The sequence below is a fragment of the Ruditapes philippinarum genome, unplaced genomic scaffold (assembly GCF_026571515.1).
Source record: "Ruditapes philippinarum isolate M1 unplaced genomic scaffold, ASM2657151v2 ctg3520_1_1_1_1, whole genome shotgun sequence".
NCBI classification, from domain to species: domain Eukaryota; kingdom Metazoa; phylum Mollusca; class Bivalvia; order Venerida; family Veneridae; genus Ruditapes; species Ruditapes philippinarum.
The window spans coordinates 41,631-67,453 of NW_026853002.1; the positions used below are offsets into that span (position 1 = coordinate 41,631).

Here is a 25,823-nt window from a genome sequence, read left to right on the forward strand (position 1 = left end):
TATTTTTGAGGAAATAATCTTCGATATTTTTACAGTATATTAAGATGTGAAATTCAATGGATATATTGTGTAAGGCAATTATGCTTATGAATTCAAATATATTCGAACTATTTGTTTTAAATAGTCACATGAATGGATTGTAAAGACATAATATATGTAAAATAAGAATACAAGAAACTTAAATAGTGTATATTTGACAGCAAATTTTCCAAGTCTGGTTTATATTAAATTCCAAACAGTAGAATAGAGTGGCAGCTTTAATTCGAATTGTCCTATTTGATCAAATTATTAGAAAATTCAGTAATCCTAAGAAGACATCTATTACGTTCAGAAACCTATTACTGTCCGAAAGGAACATTTTATCTGCAAGACTAGCTCATAATTGATGTGATATTTAAAGACAAATATCAAGTTTTTCTTGTGAATTGAACGTAAAATGATCAGATGAAAAAGTATTGAGTTCCCGCAAAACCATTACTTTTTAAAGTTTTAAAGAAATCCAACCACTTATTGTTTAACTTGGAAAATGTGTACAGATGTTTAAAGTATAATTCTGTAGGAAAATCGTATTATGTTTCTGGGAAGTTTGTTCATTTATTGGAGAATAAAATATGGAGAAAATAACAGATTGCAGCAAAGAATTATTTGAGCATTTAGAAATTGTGGATATTATTGACAATAGTACAAGTGAGTAATTTAATTTATTATTAAAGTTATATAATTATATTTCTAAATTAAGATAAAATTGTGCTTTGGCTGTCTTGAAAACCATTTTGTAAACCCGCAAACAAACGTGACTATTTTGAAGAAGGCAGACTCAAAATTCATGCCGATTTAATAGAAAATGTTTATATATTATTATGCACTAACATTAGACACAATGAGTCTCAAACGGGTATCCAAATTTTCCATGTAACGGATAGTATGTTTGCCACTTCAGTATAAACGTACAAAAGGGAGCGCATGGTTGAATTATTTATCTGCCTCTTGGCCTAGTCATCATGAGTTTGAGCCTCATTGGGGGAAGAAAATGTTATCTCAGTTACAACCAGTTTTGCTTGAAACACTTTCAACAATATCGAGCTTATAAAATACTTTATATACTAAACTAGACTAGATATGAAACGTGTTAAGAAAATGTGTGTAGTTAAATAAATCGTTAAATCGTAACATTTAATATCATTCTGCAAATGTTGATAATTTTTGAAGGTTTTTGTTCTTGTTTAAAAGCACCCAGTTATAATCATGCATGTTTATTTTCATATTTCATTGAACTAATATTGCACTTCCATGATCTGTTTCGTCTATTTTAAATGACTTTTAACAAAATTATTTAACAGCAAAACGTTTTATTATTATAGTATACTGATTACTTTTTATTTGTTTAAGAAAAGCAATTTACTTTGACGGAAAATAAATAGTATACCTATATAAAACGAAAACCATGCAGTATCATCAAACAAAGAGAAATGAGTATTAATCTGCAAGAACATTTTAAATGTAACCAAGTTTGTCATAAAATGAATTACAGAATACCAGCAAATGTCTATTTTATGTAAAGCACTGCGCAAGGAAAATAAGGAAGTTAAAATAGCAAAATTTAAAGAATATAGAAATCTTAGAACACCATTCAGACATGTTCAACCATTTATAGATATGATCCATGAACAAAATAAAAAGAAAATTTTCTAACGCTTTAAGAGAAGGAAGAACTATTAATGCGTTTTATAGGGAATTTATTTTTAAATAAGTAAGATGGAGGAATGTAAGGAGATGGCAAGTGAAAGAAAAAAAGATGACATCAGCATATAAATGCATCACTAAACTAAGGATATCATAACTCAAAAATCAAGTGTGAGATGATGATGTTGATGATGATGTTGATGATTATTCTTCTTTTAAATTTAGATAAATGATGTTCAAGTCAGTAATGACATAGTTATAACTGTTTGTTTTATATTTGAATGACATATTCTTTTCGATTTTATAACAGAACTTTATTAATTATTTCTAGCTCGATTCTATAAAGATGTATGGCCAACAAATGAAATATTTAGATGAGAATTCTTAACAAACTCGTTTCAGTTTCCTATATTAAAACATACAGAACGAATAAATTGTGTAAATGTGCTGTTCTGATGGGTAGTATATTTCTAGTTTAGGGCACTTATTTAAGTTGTTTCGGTCTCAAATGTTATAACCTCGTATACGCAAATATGTGTATACTTTTTTACATTTCTTTTATTGTACTCACAATTAGTTTACTATTTTTTCATAATTAGTTTTACAGCGTAGAAAATTGCCACAAAGAGGCAAATACTGACAATATTTGAAAAGTTCAACTTTCGTAATTCTATTCAATTAAATTATGTTATACGCTGTATATAAACATATTACATATTCATCGACATACATTCAATTGCGGCGGTTACATTCGCATGAGCATCGTCGTCATGTGTGTAATAGTAATACCATTATATCAAAATATGTCTGACATATATCTTATATTAAACAATTGTATCATAGTTTGGGGACCTTTCTGTTGAAATTGTGTCCGAGTTAAATCGTATAGATATACATGCACAATGCGTTAACTGGAGTGCAGGTATTAGTTACTTAGCCCATGATTAAATTAGAATTAACCTGATGGATGAAACATTAATATATCAATGTATCTTGACAGTTCTTAATTCTATACAAATATTTCAATTTTCTCCCTTAACGAACAACGTCTAACGGACTTTTACCAAGTTTACTAAGAACAGCTATATTTGTAGTTCCCATACCTTTTAAATATTAGGGTCTTATGGTATCCCCGTATTCCTCATCCATAATTTCGTATTGGTAAATTATTATGCAACAAAATAGCATATTCTGACGAATAGCATGTAAATGCGTCTTATTTGAGATTGTACAACAAATATATATTGTATAGACTTTAAGTTTTAGCGAATAAATGGTTAACAATTGGTCTTATTCATCATCGGTGAATGATAATAAGTTCATGAATACTCATTGTTGGGGAAAACGTTTTGTTTTATCTAGATCATCTATCTGTGATGGAATCAAATCAGATTGCGTATTCAAATTATTGTATAAATTTATCTAAATTTAATAGATTTTCCTGGACGACTGATTCCATTATTATAATTTGTTTATGCTTTTTATTTTTGTCTTTGTTGATTATTTACATAAGATCTTTTGTTTCTTAAGGGTTTCTCCTTTCAACGCATCTTTTAATTTTCTATTTTATCCCTTTAAAGTATCCATTTCCTCGAATGTAATCAAATGCAAGTGAGTCCTAAATTGTTGCTAGAGATGTATCCAGTTTTTTTGTTTTTCTTTTTGTTTGTTTTTGTTTTTTTTTTAATTTTGAAGAAAGATCTAAATCAGCGCGAAAAAGTATTGAGACTTCACATGTTTTGAGACAAATTAATCGTTACCTCATCAATTATTTCATCATACCTTTCCATTGTGTCATGTAATCATGATACTAATCTTATAAAATATAAGTTCTTGACCTAGTATACACATATTCTAAAATTTTTTTTGGATAAAGTTTAAAAATGAAATCCTAACAGGGGGGAAAGGTGTTGATAATGAATCCCATGTGTAAATTTATAAAATGATGTAAACTTTTCCCAACATGAAACATTTCTATTTTCTGCACGAGTATCCTAATTCCTAATTTAAATTTTCCCGGAAGTACTCTCTGGCACTCCCCTTTTTGGCCTAAAAAGTATTATTGAAAAAGGGAAATGATTTTTAATTATGTTCTACGTGTAATCGGTGCATATAATCACGAGTCAGTGTTATTTGTACTCTAAACTTTTATTTATTAAATTTCTATAGCGGTTTCTACTTAATGGGACACATACTTCCTACTAAAGAAATTATATTAATTACCCCCAAAACACTCTTTGTATACCTTTTGATTTTATACGTATCTTATTAAATAATCATGATATCTATAATAAGGGATAACATTTGTAGCTGATATAGAAACAATTCAATATATAATTCATTGTAACACAGGGGACAATATAATATAGTTTTACGACATACATGTTTAATATATAACTTACTTCAAAATCTGGATATGAATACGTGTGTTCCACTGAACGTTATAAATGTGATAGCTTATAGCATGCATCTTTAATATCAAATTGCTAAGATTGTGCATTTTCTTGAAATATAATTAAATCAAATTATGAAACTGATTTTTTTTCTAGAGAACATGTGAATATGAGCACTCTGTTAGTCTGCTTTAGATAACTATCAAAGAAATCAAATTCACTTTCTTAAATAATTGCAATGTTGCAAATTCAGGTTCACATTAAAGGTTGCGTTTTTCATTAATTTTCAATTACTGTTTGCAATAATTTAAATGCTGTTAAGCACAACGAAACATCATTCCGTCTCTAAAAATTAAATTGAAAATTAATAACTGAAGGCATAGTTTATGTTTTATCTCTGGTACTTAAATGTTTTACATAAGCATTTCTGAATAAAGTTCTGATAATAACTTGTTTTGAGTCGCCTAAGGATGTTCTCCTTTTTGGTATCAATTCAGACTGCATTATCATTTATGTGTCATTAAAACAAGAGTAATTTTGTTCATCCTTCATGTTATCTTGTAATTTGTTTAAAAATGATTCATAAAAAACATTAACACTGTTTGTTAATCCTTTGTTATGCCTCAAGGCTTTTTATTCTTGCTTTCTTAAAGAAGCATAAAGGCAAAACCATCGTGTTTACCTAATACATTATATCAGTCCTAATGGAGTACGTACAATTCTTATAACTCCATTCCTTCCTTCTGATTCTGAGTAGGTACTTAATTTTCTGTGCTAAAGCTTTCCTCATTTATGTCTTAAAGGTTAATAAATCATACGTCATGAAAACTTAAGTCTTTACGAATCTCTATCGTTTACCTTCACATTTTCTTGGTCAGGCAAATGGTTTGTTGTTATTATTTCATTTTTTTTGTTTTTGTTTTTGTTTTTTTTGTGGGGGACCTCTGCTTTTAGTTTTGATTAAGAAAAAGGAATACTTACGGAGCAAAATATGGCAATGTTATAAATGACAAGAAAATACTCTATTGCGTTACTCTCTAAGTGCTGTCAATATTGAATGAAACAATAATACGCTTGTTACAAAGCATGATATAAAGTTTGTTTATTGTATTTGTGTAGAAGAAATATCGATACGGTAAAATGATTTATAGGATTGGTGTTTCACAAGATGAATTAATCTTCTTCATGTTTATATATTGTAACTTTCTTTTGAAATTTAGTCAAGTTGGACAAGGAAAAATCTTAGATTTGTTTGCATTGCGTTTTTGTTTTTGTTTCGACCACATGTTTCAGTTCGAATTATCAAAATAGTACCCCTTGGTATTTATAACGTCGTGCTTGCAGTAATGATCACAGTCATATTTTAAAACATGTACCCAAAATGAGAAAGAAACCAACAAAACCATTTGTTTTTTTTGTATCAGTATAAATTTAAATTTTTTTGTGATGTTTCATACATTATCTTTAAGATGCTTTTTAACAATTCAACCCCGAACAATTTTTCCTTTTAAATTAAAGTTATCAAAAAAATTTTTATGAGCCCTAATTTTTTCCTCAAAAACCAAATTGAGGGAGCATTTAAAAGACTCTTTAAAAGGGACCCCCATGTTCTGGTTTCTTTTAAAAAAAAACCTTTTAGATTAGTATTAGCTTTTTACTAATTTAAGGAAAATGTCTAAAAGGAATTTTTTAAAAAAAACCCTTTTTTAAAATAATTCGTAAATTGAAATTCTAAATAGAGAATTTTTAAGAGTTTTTTTTAGAAGCCTAAAAGGGGGTTCATAACCTAAATAAAAAAAAGCCAAATAATCTAAGAAAAAAAAATTTTTTATACCTTTTTGTATTTTGTATTTTTTTGATGAAATAAATTTAAACTTTTTTTAAATATACTTTTCAATTGTTTTAAATTTCTGTTTTCATTTAAAAATTTTAATTTTAATTACATTTACTCTTTTTTATCATCTTCAGCTAAATTGTAATTATCCTCAAATTTTTTTATTTAGGATGTTTAAATTTTTAATTTAAATTTTAAAAACAGGGTTGCAAAACTGGATTTTTATGATCCCCTTTTTGTTGCAAAATTTATTAGAAAAAACACACATGAAGCATTTTCTTTATAACTATGCAAGTGTTGAACTATTTTTCCTGTACCCAGACACTCCTAAAAAATCTTACGCTTTACAATGTTTTGTTGTCTGTGCATGTTATTTGGTAAGTTGACGACAGCATTTCTACATTAAGTCTGGCATTACGACAAGTCCATTCGGAATTCGTTATGTATCATTTATACGTATCATATCAACAATAATGGACTGACATGATTTTTGTTCAGGAAGGATTTATGGACTCGGCGATACAATTTTGAAAAATTACAGTGTTACCTACCATAACCGTTTCACTTTTCTAATTTGACATCAGTGTAATTTCTACAGAATGTTGTGACCTTTTTCGTTTAATACATACGGTACACAGTATTAATATTGACGAAGACTACCTTTATATCGTTAATACAAAATTTGCATGGTATTCACTGTTAAGAAGGACTGCATATTCAATTTTATCTTTCTATTCAATTTCTGCAATATTATATTTCGGTATTTTTACTGTTGGCCTTTAAATCATTTAATATGTTGTAACGGATTCTACATACAAATTAACTACATATTCTTAAAGTTTGTATTCTTCTAAAAGTAACAAATTGCAACATATCTGATGTTATACCATAAACGATCCACTGTTGAAATTTAATCAAATTATTCTACAAATTTGAGTATTTTTTTCTAAGAAGGTTCTGAGAAGGTTTGCACGTTGAAATATTATAGTAACAAGCTTCCCAATTATGCTTAAATCGACATTCACCATTCGTTTTTAAACATTGCCTTTAATTACATATATATGATTATTTATTTATACCAGTATATTAGTATGTAATTGAATGTAGATAATTAACGTTGGAAAACGATAAGAAACATATGAAAACTTGATATAACAAAATTTTGCGCAATCTTTTCAAGGTTGGAAAGTTGTGATATGTATATGCTATAGAAATAAATCTATCTCAATTAAGATTGAAGTACAGAAATCACATTTAATGTTGTTAAACAAGAGCGGACACATATATAAGTCATTTTATCGACAATAAGTACTTACTTATGTTTAACTTGTAAATGAAAAGAAATGTTTTAGTGTGTCAATGGATAGGCAATGATAAATGCGGACTGTCAATAAATAAAAGGGATTGAAAGTCTTTCATCTTCGTATTCCGTTATTATAATATCTGAAATATTTTCAAATGAACGGCGATGGTTTTGTTAAATTAATTTGCTTAACGCGTGTTCTCCATGAATTAACCGAAAATCTTAAGATTTAGACGTCCCTATTTTACAAGTGAAATCTTTCCATTACAAAGAAATGACCTTACTAACAGTTCCTTACATCATATAACAAAAGCGATATCTTAATTACAATTACAAATAGCGCTAATGGACTTGTTGTTTGTTCATTAAATATTATAAAAGCATATACGTTTAGCTACTCAATAGAAATGAATAAATGCAATAAACTATTGTAATTTTCATTGATGTAAATAGCTATATACATGTATATTTCCTTTTGTTCTTTCTAACACATTTGTTTTCTGAAACCATCTAAAAATACAAACATGGGAACGTGGTACCGTACGCATATGCATTGCATGATAGAGTGGTTCATATTGTTGACGCCTCTAAGATGATTACTCAAAGTTTCCACATAGTATGTTTTGAAAGTCAGCAAGTACGAACATATGAACAATATGTGATTTAATTGAACGTTCGCATATGTCAAAAATCGAGTTTAGGAGTAAAGCCCCAGGAGAATCGTCCGTGTGTGTCATTTTGTAAATCATTAGTTTCCTTTATCGAATTACCTTATAAATGCGTCATGAAAGTCACAATGAAGAATAAGGGAACATTTGTTCAATGTCAGCGATGTTCTATTTTATTTATAAAAGAAGTTTGTACATCACGTTTTCCGATATAAATATTTTAAAACGATTGTACTTTTGTTTTTCAGAGCTCAAATTTACTTTGAATGTTCTTTTGTTATTATATTAAAACTGTATTTATTGTCAAAAACATTTTCCTAGTGTGCTTAATCAATAGCCAACTATGTTGTTTTGTTCCTCTGTAAGTGACAATTCTGTAAAAGTAAAAACAATTCATAATTTATATTAATGCTACACAGTTTTGTAAACCAATTTTTACAAAAAAGAAAATAAATAAATGAGTATATAAAGGAAAAAGAAACATATGATCTAGTGAAAATTTCCAAGAAACAATAATTGTGTTTTTCGGCAATGATTTATGGACACGACTTTCTTAATAAAGGAAAATCACTAGCTTCCTTTGCTACTACGTATCACTTTTCTTTGTAACGAGTTATCAATGTTTCCTCTGCAAAATACTTAAAATATACGCACATTTTGTCTTCTTGAAGATGAATCAGGCCGACATAGTTAAATGTATTACAGACATACTTTTATAAATGGAACGGGAACGTTGATACTTGTATTGTTTTGCATTGCTTGTAAACTGGCTCATTTTGTTTGCGTACGTGCGTGCGCGTGTGCGTGCGTGTGTGTTTCCTTGGGGAGGTATTGTTAAAATCTAATATGCGATTCTTGAGCCTAAAAACGAAAATTTAATTTCATATTTATTTTAAAAGCATATAAAGACTGTTGAAATAGTAAACATGTCTTAAAAATGTAAACGTGGGTTGAAATAAACAGAACATCTTCATACGAGAATGACATTTGTAAAAACATTACAGTGGTTTTCATGTAACATTTCTAATTTTGACGCAACCAATAGAGTTCCTACTTTTTTGTTTCTACATTAATTTACACATCATTTTATGGAATGCCTTAGGAATTTTACGTATATCTCGCCAGTTGAAAGGATCGATGGTTTTGAAATCATATTGAAAAGGCTTGAATTGTCTTTAAGAAAGCTTATGCCTCAAAAAACTACCACCTTTAGAAATAAGTTGTTCGCAATACTTTTCTATGTAGTATAAAACTACTTTAGTTTTCATTAAAATTCATTTTGTGGTCGGCGTTTTTTACATATGAAATATAACAGCTGGAATTGTCGACAGCGTGGAAATATCAAAATTTAAATTTTATAGTATTGTATGTTTATTTTCTTAATATAGTGGGGGTCCCCTTGACGATTTGGGTTTAAGGGTTTTTTTGCTTCAAATCAATTTTCCCCCATAATTTACTGAAAAGGGGCCCTAAAGAGGTTTGTCTCCGCCGCTAGTAAAACAAGAAAGTCGCCATATGAATTATTCTTTGTTAGTGCGACATAAACCTCGACCAAAACAAGCAACAAATTATTCTTTATAACTGGGGGAAAAATTTTAAAATTTTTCACTTGCGGAGTCCCTTTAATTTTCTAAAATTTTTTGAAATTTAAATTTTTTAATTACATGGGTTTTAAAAATATCTATGTCTCGAATTTAAAGGGGATTTAAAAAAGCAAAAGCCCCCTTGAAACTAAATAGCAAAAATTCAATACTTTTTGAGACAACAAAATTTAAAAAAATTTTTTTCAGAATTTCAAAACCAATAATTTCTTTTCGTATTTTCCAAAGAAATCATCATCGTATATCAGCAAATGTTGCTTAACGAGTTTAAGCGGTATGTTCTTGCAGAAATCATGTAATTTACGTGATGCGTTGATATTGAGGAATGCACGCATACAAATTTTATTTTTAATTTAAAGAAATTTCATTGACATACCCTTTTGCCTTCCTTTTTTAAAAATAATCACCTTTTTGTAGAAAGGAAAAAATGAAAAAAAGTGGGAACTTTTGCCTATTTTAAAAAAGCAGAATCTTTAAAAATATAAATTTTTCTTTGTTGAAAAAATTCTTTAAATTTTTAAATAAAAATGTTTAAAATTTATAGTGTTTTTATAACATTGCCATTTGTGTTTATTAAATATTTGTAATAGAAAGAGCATCGAAACACGAGGCTATCTGATTTGTACGAGGGGGCGTAGGCCCCGAGTATTAATCAGATTGCCGAGTGTTTTGGTGTTCTTTCTCTTTTGTATCATAGTCAAACATAAAAGCACGTTCCCTGTTGTCACAATATGAAACCCCGGCAAAAATGAACCAATGAACGAACATCAGAATATGAACATTTCTGTCGCTTTCCCTTTCTCTGCCGTCACAATATGTAAACCCCAGCAAAAATGAGCCAATCAATGGGCATGCTCTGGAGTGCGGGTAACTAATACCCGCACTCCAGTTAACGCACTGTGCATGTATATGTATACCATTTAACTCTGACACATTTTCAACAGAAAGGTCTCCAAACTATGATACAATTTGAAGATAAATAATTTTAATGTACTTAATAAAGTGGTAATAAACTTTTTAGTTGTTGGTTACAAGTAATGGTTATCTTATGATAGAAGTAATTATATGTCCTAACACAAATAATTCATTTATTGTGATTTGTATCACAAATATATAACATATACCTATTTATTTTGTTGGAATTGAATATATCCTTCTTCCATTTACAAAAGATGAAAATGTTATTTTCGATAAGAACTAACAAAAGGTTCAAATACTTATTTAAAGCAGCATGCCTTCAGATTCATGCTAATTGTCAAATAAATGTTTATTATGTATATAATAAAATGTTTTTAAATAAGTAAAATACTTTGAAGTGAACACACGGCAAACGGTACTCAAAATCTACGACAATTACCAAATAAAAATATGCAAGAATATCCCTTACTGCGTTAGTCACGCAGAAGAATTAAAATGTAAAATACATCAAAATCAGTCATTAATTGCATAATATATATAGTTATTTCTTGAATTGTATTTTATTTTATTTTACTTTTCTTTAACTCTTTGAAAGTTTTTCTCAAAGGTTGATTTTTTAATTGATTAAGCTTATATGCAGGCGTCTGCAGCTTCAGAAAATAAAATGCTTTTTATAATGACCTTAGAATTTTTTTCTAAAATCTTCTAAAATTAAACTGAAATGTTCTTACACATGTGACTTAAAAATTAGGGAAAATTGAAAATATAAGGTATTTAATATTTGATTTAAAACTTTAACCGTTGAAAATCGTTTCTTTCAGCAAAAAATGAAAAAGACCAAAAAAAACAAAATGCTGGCATATTGGCAATAAAATTTAATTTAAAACTTGGGTTATTAGAAACGTTTGGGCCAGAAAATGGTAAATAAAAAGTGGTTCCCCCTTTGTCCTTTTTGATTTTTTTCATAAATTTTTCCCTTTTTTTTTATAAACCCGCAGATAAATTTTGGGGCATTAGAGTACGAGAAAGTCCAAGTTTAAAGAAAAAACCGGGGTATGAAAGTTCTGTTTTTAAAAATACTCTTTAAAGGGGGTGTATATTTTTTAAAGCTACATGGGACACTATTTTGTGCTGGCCCGCAGCTCGTGCCGGCTCAACAATTAGACTTCCCTGCCCCCCTCTGCCGGGTCTTGATCCAGAAAGTAAGTTATAAAAAATATCTTTACTGCATATGTATTTTGAAAAAAAATATCTTAACTTATCTTTACCGCATAATAGTCTTACTATCCTATCGCTATTTATAATCTTTTTTTTTCCGTTAAATATTTTAATACTTTAATAAATATGAGAATCTGGTCTATTGTTAACGTATAGATCTTCATTAACTAATAACTGTTAAACGTTGTTTTTTCCACAAAGCAAGCCTCATTTTGCGTAAAATACTGATAATATTACATAATTTATTCATTTTTACTCTTAAAGCAACATGCCTGCAGTTTTATATTGAAATCTTTGTTTATTTGTTACAAGTTTCAAAAAAATCGTTTTAGCTACAACAGGCACATATTGAGCAACCTTTTTTTTACTATTTAAAGAGTTCGGATACAAGACATGTGGACCAGAGGGATTGTGGGAAGGGAAATATCCTGGGGACTACAGTATGCCAAGAGGATACACAAATTACACTGACTGTTATACCCCGGAAACATTGGATCTATACAAACGTTTTTACTCATCTAAAACAGCTGCTCAAAAACAGGTAGGCTTCATATGATAAATGCATATCCTTGTGCAGATATTTACATAAAAATATTTATATTCATTTATTAATTTATGAGCAATTAAAAGTGTTCGATACTTTTAGTACTTAAGCAAGTACAAAGACAAACGGGTTTTTGGAATGCATCAAAGTGCATGGGTATAGTTTAAACAAGGTGCATTGATTTCATATATATGATTCGCTGCAAGTCTGAGATTAAAAGTAATGTATGAACCAAATATTCTAAATTGCATTATCTTAAACAGAATATAAAGATTAAATATTTTTTCCATTTATATCAAACTAATAATAACTACCATATATCGGTTAAAGTACATAACCGAGATAAATTAAAATACCACAAGGTATTAACGGATAATTTTCTTATAAGATATGGTACTTTTTTAACCTTAGAGATGTTTTACAGTGAATTCAACCAACCATCCTCTCATTTCTCTCAACTCTATATTTATTCCGCTCCATCATACAAAATAATCTGATTTATTCCGAGACTTTTTAATTAATGAACTTGTAAAACATAAAACGTATGTATTTCTATACACGTTTTCAGTACGATCTTGATTCAAAAGAAAGAAAAAACACTTCAGTTTGAACAAAATCAATATTTTTACAAATATTTTACAGTTCATTGTCAAAATATGTGTAAGCGTAAAATGTTTCAATGCCCTTTATTATATTATTTGGCCCAGACAGTATGTAAGAAATACTTATCATCTTGCGTTTAAACCATTTTCAGATGATGAAAGACGTAATTAATGGCACAAGAACAATGGATGTTGTTGGTCTGTGGTTATCTCTTGTCTCATCATTGCTCTCTCTATTTATCTTTAGTTATTTCAGGTAAGCATTAAAGTTTTATCTTAAGTTATTTCAGGTTAGCATAGCATGTTTTACCTTTAGTTATTTCAGGTAAGTATAGCATATCTTTCCTTAAGTTATTTCAGGTAAGCAACCGATGTTTCAAATCAGTGTTATTGAAGATGGTCATAATGATTAAATCAGTTTTTTCATTCTTGATAACGCCATCTTTTAGTCAAAGGCGGTGTGCTTTGCACATGTGACTTAATCTGTATATACCGTACAGTCATTTGTATAATATTCTCTTTTTAAATATAATGAAGTATTATGAATATTTAACTGGAACAGATACCTTAACTGACTGGTTACCTGAAATATCAACATCGAATGTTTTCAAAGGATAATGGTGTATGAAAAAGTTATTTAGTTTTAAAATCGCCACTTAACTATTGGGAGTATTTTATCATTTTAGTTTATAAACATACGTTTTTAAACAAAATTTATTTTAGATCGATTGTGTGAAAAGCTATAAGAATAAAGATACGTTCCTAGACATAACCAGTACTTAGCAATGGATTTACTGCTTCTTGCTCAAAAAAAGAACGACTTGCATCTTATTTCAGAATTTATAAACTTTGAGCTAGTTAAAATCTATTTTTCTTCAATAAAAGTTTGTAAGCAATTATTTTTTGTGTGTTTCCTCTTTATTCAATACAGATAATAAATTTATAACCAAGCAATGTTAGAATTTTTTTTTCAACATTATGTAATTTTTATAATTTTAGAAGTCTTCGTTGCCATCGAACACGCATACATCGAAACTTATTTCTTGCCATCATCGTTCAAGTGTTTATACGTCTGATTGTCTACGTGGATCAGTTTGTGGCTAGGGTACAGGGTGGTGAAATTGCTGGTACTGCGAGTGGAATGAGTGGTGCTATTTATGATACAGTAAGTACAACCATAATCATGAATTGTGTTATTCATGATGTTTAATGTTATAATCAGTTGCTACGAATGAGACACTAAAACTGTATAAGTACACATATTAATGTAGAAACCAACTCAAATGGCGTTGTAATATACTAGTATATGTTCATCATTTTGGTTCATTGGGAAAGGAGTAAATTATATATATACAATATTTACATAAAGATATTATTAGATTCTGCAACTGCAATTATCTGTGGTCAAAAGTAAGTGAAAATATCAGTTCGATATGTGTTTAAAAATAGTAAAATAAAAAGCATTAATCCTTAAAATATGTAAATAAACTATGTTATATCCTATCATTTCAAAAAAGTATGCGTTATTTTAGATCAAGTTACAATATCAATCAAAATCATTGTTGATGAGGCAATTATTTCATTACATAATAATTATGTGACTTTTATACTATTTTCCGGCGTCCTTTGTTTTAAGTATCATACAATTATAAATAATGTCTAATAACTGTTTGCATCGCAGCACAAAATCATGCAAATTTGTATTTTTTTACAAAAAAATAAAAATAATAAAATAAGTACAACATATAAAATGATAAAGCTGAAATTTTAGTTACAATTCCTTATAAGGAAAGTAATTATTATACATTCACAAAGGAAGTTTTGGGGGTATATAGGAGTCAGCTTGTCGGTCAGTCCGTCCGTCCGTTGGTCGGTCCACATCATGGTTTCCGGACGATAACTAGATTTTGGAAGAAGATATTGAAATCAAACTTGGTATATAGCAACCTTATGTGGTGACCCGGGTTGGTATTGCATTTTGGACCCCCTGGGGTCAAGGTCAATGCCACTGTTGCTAAAATAGAAAAATGGTTTCCGGAAAATAACTAGAGTTAGGAATGAGATATTGTAATCAAACTTGGTGTTAAGCAAGCATATATCAAGACCCTGTTTGGTATTGTGTTTGGACCACCTGGGGTCAAAGTCATCGTCACTAAAAATAAAACAAAATGGTTTTCGAACAATAACTAGAGTTAGGAATGAGATTTTGTAATTTTTGGTGTATTGCAAGCTTATCTGATTACCCCGGTTGGGATTACAATTAATTGAAATAATTATTTGCACACAGTTGATACTTCATTTATCATAGGTTCAAAAGTTCAAATTTTTCTTCAGACCACTTATTTTTCAAAAAGTCAAAGTAATTGGTGGGGGGTACTTATCATCTTCAGTGATAGGTCTGGTTTTTTGTTTGCCTGTGATAAACTATTACACGCTTTTTATGCACTTCCAGCCTGTTCTTTGTGAAGTCCTGATCGCATTGCTGGAGTATACAAAGACGGTACAGTTTATGTGGATGCTGATTGAGGGCATGTACTTACATAACCAGATTGCAGTATCTGTCTTCTCAAAGAACCCTAACTATATGATATTTTATGCAATGGGATGGGGTAAGAATCGTTTTCGAAATAACGTTGTTTCTATTGTTAAATGTAGAGAACAAACACAATGTTGCTTTTCTTGAAGTAATATAAATTCACAGGTTTTAGATTAATTTCACTGTCTTGTAATTACTGGTAACATTTTCGTGTTGATTAAATTTAACCGTCCAAGATTTAACCGTAGACATGTATTAATGTTGCTTAAGTCGGTACTTTACTAAGTGGTATGCACAGTAGCTACCGTCTATAAAAGGCTTAACCAGGGCTTGTAATATTTTCAAATTTGATATTTCCGGCGTTCTTTAGGGATTGTGCTTCTAACTCTTTTATTAGTTTGCAAGAAGTATCGTTTCTTTTTAAGGTTCCCCTCTTCCAGTAACGATCGTCTGGTGTATTGTTATGGAATTGTCTTTCAAATCAAAGTAAGTGTTTTCTTTAGTAGGGACAGTAAGTTATTGCTTATTTGCTCACAATGGGTTCATATACGTATATCGGGTACTATAGACGGTTGATGATCGCATGATGAATAAAGCTGCTGTAAAGTCGCAGGATACACCTTTCATTTCAAACCATCATAATCAGTAAAATATGATTTATATCTTAATTGACAAACCAACTTTATTAGTTTTATCTCTTTTATTGCTCTTTGTGTGACTCCTCCTTTATGAAACATAGGAAATATTTGTGACAAAACATAAGAGCATTCATAATTTGAAATTTGATTTTTCTAATTGTAGTACAATTTTGATTGACAAACCAACTTTATTAGTTTATTTATTTATTTTATTGCTCTTTGTGTGACTCCTCCTTTATGAATCATAGTAAATATTTGTGTCAGAACATAAGAGAATTCATAATTTGATATTTGATTTTTCTAATTGTATAAATGTTGTACAAATTACCGTATTTGATTTTATTATATGATTGCTTAATTGTCATAAAATATTAATTGATGTTTTGGGTTGATACTTCCTAATTTGACGAACCGAGCAGAATTATTTCCAATTACAGAATTATAGATATTCATATACGTGCTATGCAAAAAGTTTTTTTCAGATAACAGTAAGATCATATTATGACATTCAATGCAACTGTATCTACTAATATAAGTATTCCCTCAAAAAGCGTTAATTTATTTAGTTAAATAATTCAAGCTTTAAGGATTTATTACAGATATGTTGCAAATAAGTTTTGAAATTGATCTTTGTTTTCTTTTTTTGCAAAAATGTAAGAGGTAATGTCTCTTTTTCTTATTATGCAATTAAATATTTTTCAGATGCTGGTTTCCATATTATTACTCGGATTATATTTGGATCATTGAAGTTCCGCGTATCGGAGTAATTTTTGTAAGTATAAATCATGAGGATCACCACAATTCTGATTCAAGTATTTCAAATTTAATTAATGCAATGTTACTATCTCCGCAAAAGCAAAATCAACATAGAGTATATAATATTTTTAAGTTATATTTGGTGTCACATTCAGTCTTTAAAGATATATTATAAATCTCATCGAAATTATTCATGTATTGCTTATGATTTTTAGCTCGACTATTCGATAAGAATAAGTAGAGCTATTGTAGTCACCCGAGCGTCGGCGTCGGCGTAACCAATTATGTTAAAGTTTTTGTAATAGTTTAAATATTTTCAAAGTCCATTGACATATGGCTTTGAAACTTTGCACACTTGTTCACCATCATTACCCCAACCTGTAGACAGGAGGAGGTAACTCTATCAAGCATTTTGACAGAATTATGCCCCTTGTTTGACTTAGAATTTACGTTAAAGTTTTTGTAATACCTCAAATATTTTCAAAGTCCATTTACATATGGCTTTGAAACTTTGCACACTTGTTTACCATCATGACCCCAACCTGTAGACAAAAGGAGGTAACTCTTTCAAGCACTTTGACAGAATTATGCCCCTTTTTCGACTTAGAATTTACGTTAAAGTTTTTGTATTACCTCAAATATTTTCAAAATTCATTGACATAAGGCTTTGAAACATGTTGAAATTTTATACTCTCTCCAAGGCCTATAACTGTTATATGGATTTAAAGAAAAAATTTGCCTTTTTTTTTACATAGAAAATTTTACCTTTTAATCAAGGCTTTTTTTACTATCAAGCACTAAGAATAGTCGAGCGTTGCTGTCCTACCGACAGCTCTTGTTTTAAATCTCGAATATCCACATATTTTGTTTCGTTTGCTAAAAATTAATGCAATATTTGTTAGTTTATATCTGCCACATTTACATTACTTTTTATGCCAACCTAAATATTTGACAATTAAGTTAACTATTGTGATGTCGTTTCAGGTGAATTTGTTGTTTTTGTTGAATATATTACGTGTGTTGGTGTTGAAATTACAAGACAGCCGTCATGCGAACGAGGCTCAATATGTTAAAGTCAGGTATGTTAATAAATATAAATTATATCTACCAATATCAAAAGTAGGACTTATAATATCAACTTATCACTAAGGTATACAATTCCAATTTCTCATGACAGTGACATTTGTTGCAGTAAATGTTCATGCGTATTTTTCTTTCAGAAAGTTTTAAAATTAATATACTTTCTGACATTTGGTAATCTAATTATATGTACTGATAACTTTTTACTGATTGGCAAGTGGGATTCGTTTCGATTCTATGCAGTATATATTTAGATATATGCATATATGCAATATTAAAATTGATGTCGTTTAATATTTAATACTTTTCTGCCTTTTAAATGAACTATAATAACTATCTAAATTTGTTGTTGTATATGTCTATACCCATCTACCCTTATCATGTACTTAATTTTTCAGGAAAGCGATCAAGGCAGCCTTATTTCTGTTACCATTGCTTGGCATTACAAACTTTGTCGTTATGATTGAGAGTCCAACTGATGCTATAGCGTTTGCAATTTGGTCGTACTTGTCACATTTTCTAGTGTCTTTTCAAGGATTTCTGATATCTCTCTTATACTGCTTCCTGAATGGAGAGGTGAGTGAGTCTTTATGATCTCTGGTGTTTGATGTTTTAACAAACAATACGAACTGTTATTTCAAAATATACTTCGATGTTCGGGGCCAGAATAACTAGATATTGATTGACAAATAATCATGTGAGAAAACGTTTGTTGACATTTTAATATATTGAAATATGTCATAGTCACATCATATATTGTTAATTGTTTCTTGATAACTATTCAAGTTTTATAAAGCTTTATATCTGTTTTACAATTGGAGTGTGTTCATCTAAAGTTTTTTTACATGTATGACACTGGAAAATAGCGTGTCAAATTGGAATGATTTTCAAATGTTTCGAAATACCAAACTTTCACTCCAAAAATCACAAATACGATGCCAATTTGGTCATTTTTCAGATGGCCAATCATGTTTCTGAAACTTCATTTCAAGAGAGAAATAAGTATAATTATATAGTAAATGTTCAACTTCCTTTAAGCTTCGGAAATTATTTTTTTGGAAATAAATAGTGCAGTGTCGTGTTAAATGTGTTTAAAAAGGCAACTAAAAGTATCAGATAATAAAAGGAATTTCAATAATTAATCCATTCACGCATGAACGAAGTTACAAAACATAATCAAAAGTCAGCTATTATTTCAAGTAAATACGTATTCGACACAAAATTATTTTGTAACTCTGGTGAAGACAGTTTTACATCGTATCAAACCAATTGAATAATAATAGGTACATTTCCAAATTTCATGTTGAACAAAAGCTTAGGTGTTTCATTTCCATTTATTGTCATCTAGGTTGAGAACACTTAACTGGAATTAAATACACAAAATAAAAGGTTTACGTCCATCGACCCTAAACAGTTCCATAATTTAAGCTAAAGTGTTTATATTTTGAGTTATTATTATGAGCCTCCTAAGCCGAATGGCTCATTTTCTTGCCCTCATCGCTTTGGGTTCGAATTTCATCAAGGACATTTGATTTTTTCATGTGAAAAAACTATCGAGCTAGCTTGTGAAAGATCGGTGGTTCTGTATAGGTACCTGCTTGTGCCTGAAATAATTCACGAAAGGGCAGCTAATGTTTCCATCACCTGCAGGAAAGTCGTCATACAAGGTGTATGTACTTACAATCCATCAGAACAAATATGTTTTATTATTTTCTAAATTACAAAACGGGTGATGAAAATGAAAAAAGAATGTACGATGAAGTGTTTACAAATACAATAGAGATCGATACTTATTATTCATGGAATTATTCACAGGTACAGGTAACGTTAAGACGACACTTTTGTTTATCATCGGCAATGTCTTCGGAAGTGTCAAGGAATTCTATTAGAGTGTATCCCCCTCCAAGAACTGAATCTAATTCCTTACTCCTAAATGTAAGACTGAATGTTTGATATATACACATGCTTTTACTGAGAAGGAAAGGAGAATGATCCTTGATTAATTAATAACATGCGTGTATAAATGTTCTGCCAAGCATTTGAATAACACCTTAACATTTATTCACTCAAGGAATATTTCTCCCGAAATTCACAGTAAATTTACTTTTGCCACTGTACAGTCTCGTAACGTTTCTTTCTTTCTATTTTAACACTTATTTTGCTAATTGGTGGTTCTTTTCTGTGTGTCCCTAGGTACAACATACTTTGAGAAAGAGGTGGGGACGGTGTCGCCAGCGACGCATGGTCCATAATTCCAGTTTCCGGCGCTTCAGCCGGTCCTTTTCTGTGTTTACGTCTGTTACAGAGGTACCTCATTCCAACAATCAGGTACTATACGTTTCTGCATGATAAGGTTTTAGGGTACATTCTTGCGTACATTTAAGAAAGTAGTTTTTATTGAATCTTGTACAATTTTCATATCATTGGCAGTCATTCCTCCATAGAACAAATTAGAAAAATCTGCAGCTTTTTGTGTAATTATTCCATGTTATTTATACTCCCTCCATGTTTAGTAAAAATGGAGTAAAACATTGGTTTAATATTCAAGCTGTTGAGAATATGAAATGATAATATAAAAAAAAACACTTTCCCAAAAATAAAGATTCATTTTTGTCGAAATTCCAGAAATGAATAAAAGAGATGTTAACATGTTTTGTATCATTAAAGTAATATATATTTCATTCCTTCAATACATTTACATATACTATTATGAGGTACCTCGATTGTCAATATATGTACATATTTTGCATGGATGCATGGCTTGTCTATCGTATTTATTTTCATTTTAAACATTTTCAAAGACGCAAAAATCCGGTGATTAGATCAATATGTACAAACACTATATTTGATGCCTATTAAAACAAGTAAAATGATTAAAAGGAAACAAATCCTTTTTTAATTTATAGTTTTTTATGATACATTACAGCTATCAAATTTGTTGAACTATTTTTAACTTTATACTCACGTTTGCAGAAAACGCGGTTTATTCCGTGCATGTAAATGTCTAGGAAATATTTAGAAAAAAATAAGCACTTCTATAGGAGGGTCAGTTACTTATATTGGATGAAAATAATTGAAACCGAAAAAATTAAAGTATATGTCTATATGTCAGTTATGTCTTTTTATGAGAATCTAATACAAAGCGACTTACAAAACATGCGAACTTTAGAGAATGGACAATCAAGTGCATTATTAAGGCATGAAAACATTTATTTAAAAGCCAGAAGCAACTGGTTACATCAGATAATATGGAGATAGCATTCCTTGAATTATTATAATCATCATCGCGAGACACTGCATTCAGACAGATATCATGTTTAATTAAATGCTCAAACAGGTCAGTTACCTATTGAAGGCAACCACGTTCGACACATGAGATTCTGACTTCTCTAATTATTCAACAAATATTCTCAATTGGTTTATCACAATTTCTTTTCAAGAAAAGTATTAAATGATTATTAATGACAAAAGTTGCAAATTCTAGACATTCTTGGAATCAAACTAAAACTAAATCACAGGGCTCACCATGCCCAACGGTAAATATAATTTAAAGATGTGCTATATTGAATATTTAAACAGAAATCTTTGAGAGATTGTCCTTCATTTATGTATATCTTTCTAAAATCAAAGTTATACAAATATATAATGATAAATAATAATCGTAACATCTTCATATAACATTATCTTACATTTTCATTTACTGTTTATCTTCCTTTCAGGTACGAGGACAGGCATCTGGTCAGTATAACTGTAATGCTGCACCTTTATTGAGAAATATAATTTCCCGACAAGGTCAAGAATCTGGAGTGTAACCATGACATGTTGAGAAAATCGTATTCTATACGATTTAAAAGGATCATAAACGTATGTTAATGAACATATTAAGGACGATGAACATTTCATACTGATATATAATGATAAATGGTAATACATTTCAAATCCATGTGTTTTTATTTCCATATCTTGTTTTCATTTATTGCTGATTTTTACATTCATTTTCCTTTCATTTTAATGTATGTATTTTTCTGTGGAAGTTCTATTTCTATTTCCAGACGACATGCATTTTAATTGTTTGACATTCGCGTAGCTGGCAAGATATCATTTTGATGTCATGATTATAATAAGTCAAAGATTACACATTATGAGGTAATGGTATTTAATGGTGTTTTTTGTCTTTTTTTTTTCATTTGATTCATTTGAACAACTTTTCTCTCATTCTCTAACAGATGGTAAAGTTTTAGTGTTGTATAAATCTACATTCATGACGTCAAAGAAAACATGTACATGTCTTACTTTCCAACTTTAGCTTAATATCAATTCTTTGTTTGTATATAATTATTGTTTCGTTTTTTTTATTGTGTAAAATAACAACAGAATGTACAATATTGCGATATATACCATGAGCTTAAATATTAAAAAAATAATTTTAAAAGGAACATAAACGTATATTATGTATTTGAACATAAAATATATTAACTCTTAAATAAAATTGACCAATGTAAGAAAGATTCACAGGCACATGTATTCCTGACCCTGAAATGTTGTTCAAAGCGTTATAGTTAGTATAAATTGAGCTGCGTCATGACAAAACCAACATAGTGCGTCTGCGACCAGCATAGATCCAGACCAGCCTGCGCATCCGCGCAGTCTGATCAGGATCCATGCTGTTCGCTATCGGTTTCTCTACTTGTTATAGAGTTTGTCTGCGAACACCATGGATCCTGATCAGACTGCGCGGATGCGCAGGCTGGTCTATATCCATGCTGATCGCAAACCTATTATGTTGGTTTTGTCGTGACGCGGCTCAATTTTGTTACATTGATCATACAATTATACAATTACAATTATATATAGGGCTAAGTTTGTTTGTTTGTTTATATGTTTATTTGTTTGTTTGTTTGTTATTTCTTTTGTAATTGCTGCTGTCTGTTTTGTCAAGTAAATAGATATTTTTTTATTTATTCTTATTAAGTTACTCCTGCGGTAAATAATACTGAATGTTAACAAAAATGGCACTACTATGTTTTATTATATTACATGTCTATTGTTATGACTTTTTAAGTATGCGTATAAAACAAATACACATTGTTTACACATTATTTCAAAATTTAGATATTAACTTTATATACATTTATGTCTAACAAGTACCTATGTAACATAGTTTGATATGAGGTCTAATTGTCTACGTCATTTGTATATGTGAACCAGATGTATGAACATGTTTAACACTTGTGTTTCACTTTGATTGTCAGTTACAAAAAGTATCATTTTAATTAAACTGTTACATGATATCGATGCGCGGTGTGGTAAATCAGACAAGATAACATTATAAGTTCTATTTTTGACATAATTCTATTCAATGTAATATTTTTGTCGTCGTTATTCTACATTTTCATGTATAGATATTTGAAACATGGTATTTCTGCTGTTAGTTTGAATACATGATGATGGTCTAATAAAAAATTAAACACAAATTATGTTGGTTTGTTTTATTTCACAGTGTTTGACATTATAAGTTTGCGTTTCTAAATTCCAATCGATAAACGGTTCCCATCAATATTGCATTCAAGTTTTACACATAGAAATAACATTTCTTCTAAGAATTTGTTTATTCTTTGTTCATATTACAAAACAGTACATAATCCGCAAAATAATCAGCTATGTCTTATATTATTTGTAGTATAAGTACGAAGGTGTGAGAGATGTTTTTATATTCAATTTTTCCTAAAAACATATTTTAATACAACCTCTCTGCTCTTTTAACCGAGTAGGCAACATTTACCATTTTGGCGTTTTGGTCGATGTTTAGAGATTTAGTTATAGTAGTAACTAAAGGTCTTATGTACATTGACAAACAAAACTATTTCAGTTCAGATACTTTGGAAGATTCAAAGATTCTTATCAAGATACAAACAGTAATAATATGTCTTTAACAGACAGTCCAATATTGATAAATTTTCTTTAAGTCGTTTAAAGTTTTCGATGAGTATAACTATTTTAGTTTTAAACTGTATTGTTCTTCAGAAAATGGTTATTTTCTTTTTCTTCCTTGAATTAAACGTCAGTCAAATACTTGTATTATCGTGTTATTGTAATCTCTATCTTCACTGAGTAACTGTCTTTATAAAATGCGTACACACATATCAATATGAAAAGAAACTTCGTTTTAAATTGTAACAATGACACAGTTTAAGTTCATACATAAGTCGATCACAGTTAAACGATGAGCTTACAAAGAGCACAGTACTTATTTGATATTTCTTAAAACATTGTTATTTGCAATATTCTTGGCAATTTTACAAATTGTAATTGAAGTAAAAGCTTATGTGACAGAAGCTTCAAGGAGACATGCGTAGGTTAATTGTTTGTCAAACATATCTTTATAATTTTGACATAAAATAATAACAATTTATCAAAATACATAAGATTTTCGGACATTTCCCTTCCTTGTTTGCTTTATATATTAGACTTCACCTTGTTTCAAGTAACTTAAGTTATAATCTACACAAGTTATATATGGTGATATAGGGTATTATCTTAAAAGACTATATTCACAAAATAATAAAAAGCAATATCAATCATAAGCATATCGGTTAAGTTTATGGACGCACGTATACTGAATTGCTTCAAACAATCTTCACATAACAATGACTCATTTTAAAGTCTTTCCTCGCTTTTTAATATCTTAACCTTATCTTTACTTAGAAAATATAGTTAAACGCTCCAATGTATGAAAAAAGATAACATCAGATAAGGATCACCTAATCATGTTTTTATGTATTTCTATAGTTCAGATCATTCATTATTGTAAGCAAGAAAGGATTTTAGGGAGTCCGACAATATTTCTGAAGAAGTACTGTAGCTTACAGAGACTGCCATTTATCGTGCAACATTTGCTAAGATGTCTATTTTGCATTAACATCCAAAATGATATAACCACCGTGCTTTTAGATATGCAAGTATGATATTTATAAAAGACATTCAATGTTCAATAAAACTATTTTCTTTTTTTAATTTTAAAAAAATATCATGATAAGATGATATGAGATTTAAATGAAATATAAAAGTTCAGTTGCCTCAAGCTGTTGTTAGTAAATCAACACTGTAAATAAAGCTTAAGTAATGACCGCTCATGCTTAGAGCATAAATTCTAAAAATGATTATTTATAACCATTTAGTGACACCACACAACGGACCCTTAGGGTTGGTTTTGTATAATTGTGTCAATAAAATTAATGTTCAACAGAATTTTACTTTCGGTGTACTTGTTATGACTTGTCCAATTTAACTGAAAGCAACCCTTGTCGTTTCATTAATGTGATTGTTCTTTTGTTCGTAAGGCTTCTTTATTATTCAACATAAAGTCCCAATAATAACCAACGATAAGCTGCCTGCCTTAAATTCATCTACTTTTCTTTATAAAAATAGACAATTCCACAAATACACATGAACGTGTCGTGGCCCGAGGTAAAAATATGTCTAATGTTCAAAAATAGTTCTTTCAAATGTGATATTTGTTGTTATGCCCTAAAAGTGTGTTATTTTTACTTACACGCTTTTAGGCAAAACAATGGTGTTCAATGAGATATATCTTTTTAACGCAATAAGTTCAATTTTAATAATACCACTCCCTTTGCTGTTCAGATGAAATGATATTCTCAGGTCTTAACTCATAACTTCATGGCCAAATCCGTGAACTTTAAGCATAATCTGACTCGATTTGAAATGAATGTTCTTAGTGAATACTTAGATATACTTGTCATACAATGATTTTAAGTCAGTAACTACGCCGGTTATCGACATATTTCCTTAAACAGGCAAATGTTTTGATTCCCGGGTGCTGTGCTGTTGTTATTTGTTTTTATTTTTTATTTCATTTGTTCTCTCGTTAAAATCAATATGCTAAATATTTTATTTGGGCATATACAGTTGACAGAATGAAAACTGTTTAACATAATTAATTGAGAATGTAGATGATGTTAGTATATGACAACAGAAACATTTTAAGCAAAGTCAATTAATTGTGACTATTAAAAACTGTAGCTTACC

The 25,823-nt window shown here is 29.6% G+C and overlaps 1 protein-coding gene across 1 annotated transcript; it reads left to right on the forward strand.

Annotated features, from left to right (window-relative positions):
* Window positions 1-611: 611 nt before the first annotated feature.
* Window positions 612-22,049, forward strand: LOC132731045 (PDF receptor-like). Its single transcript, XM_060717148.1, has 12 exons — window positions 612-687; window positions 11,510-11,602; window positions 11,996-12,159; window positions 12,917-13,020; window positions 13,764-13,929; window positions 15,217-15,373; window positions 15,726-15,786; window positions 16,641-16,710; window positions 17,679-17,773; window positions 18,173-18,350; window positions 19,968-20,102; window positions 21,494-22,049. The coding sequence occupies exons 1-12, from the start codon at window positions 612-614 to the stop codon at window positions 21,584-21,586; spliced, it is 1,392 nt and encodes a 463-aa protein (XP_060573131.1). The 3' UTR covers window positions 21,587-22,049.
* Window positions 22,050-25,823: the final 3,774 nt, after the last annotated feature.

What these genes read in the sequence shown, in the direction of transcription:
- LOC132731045 (XM_060717148.1), top strand. Translation starts at nt 612, where the DNA reads ATGGAGAAAATAACAGATTGCAGCAAAGAATTATTTGAGCATTTAGAA. An exon ending in AAACAGCTGCTCAAAAACAG is followed by an intron (nt 12,160 to 12,916) that starts GTAGGCTTCATA and finishes AACCATTTTCAG; the next exon opens with ATGATGAAAGACGTAATTAA. An exon ending in GCTCAATATGTTAAAGTCAG is followed by an intron (nt 17,774 to 18,172) that starts GTATGTTAATAA and finishes TTAATTTTTCAG; the next exon opens with GAAAGCGATCAAGGCAGCCT.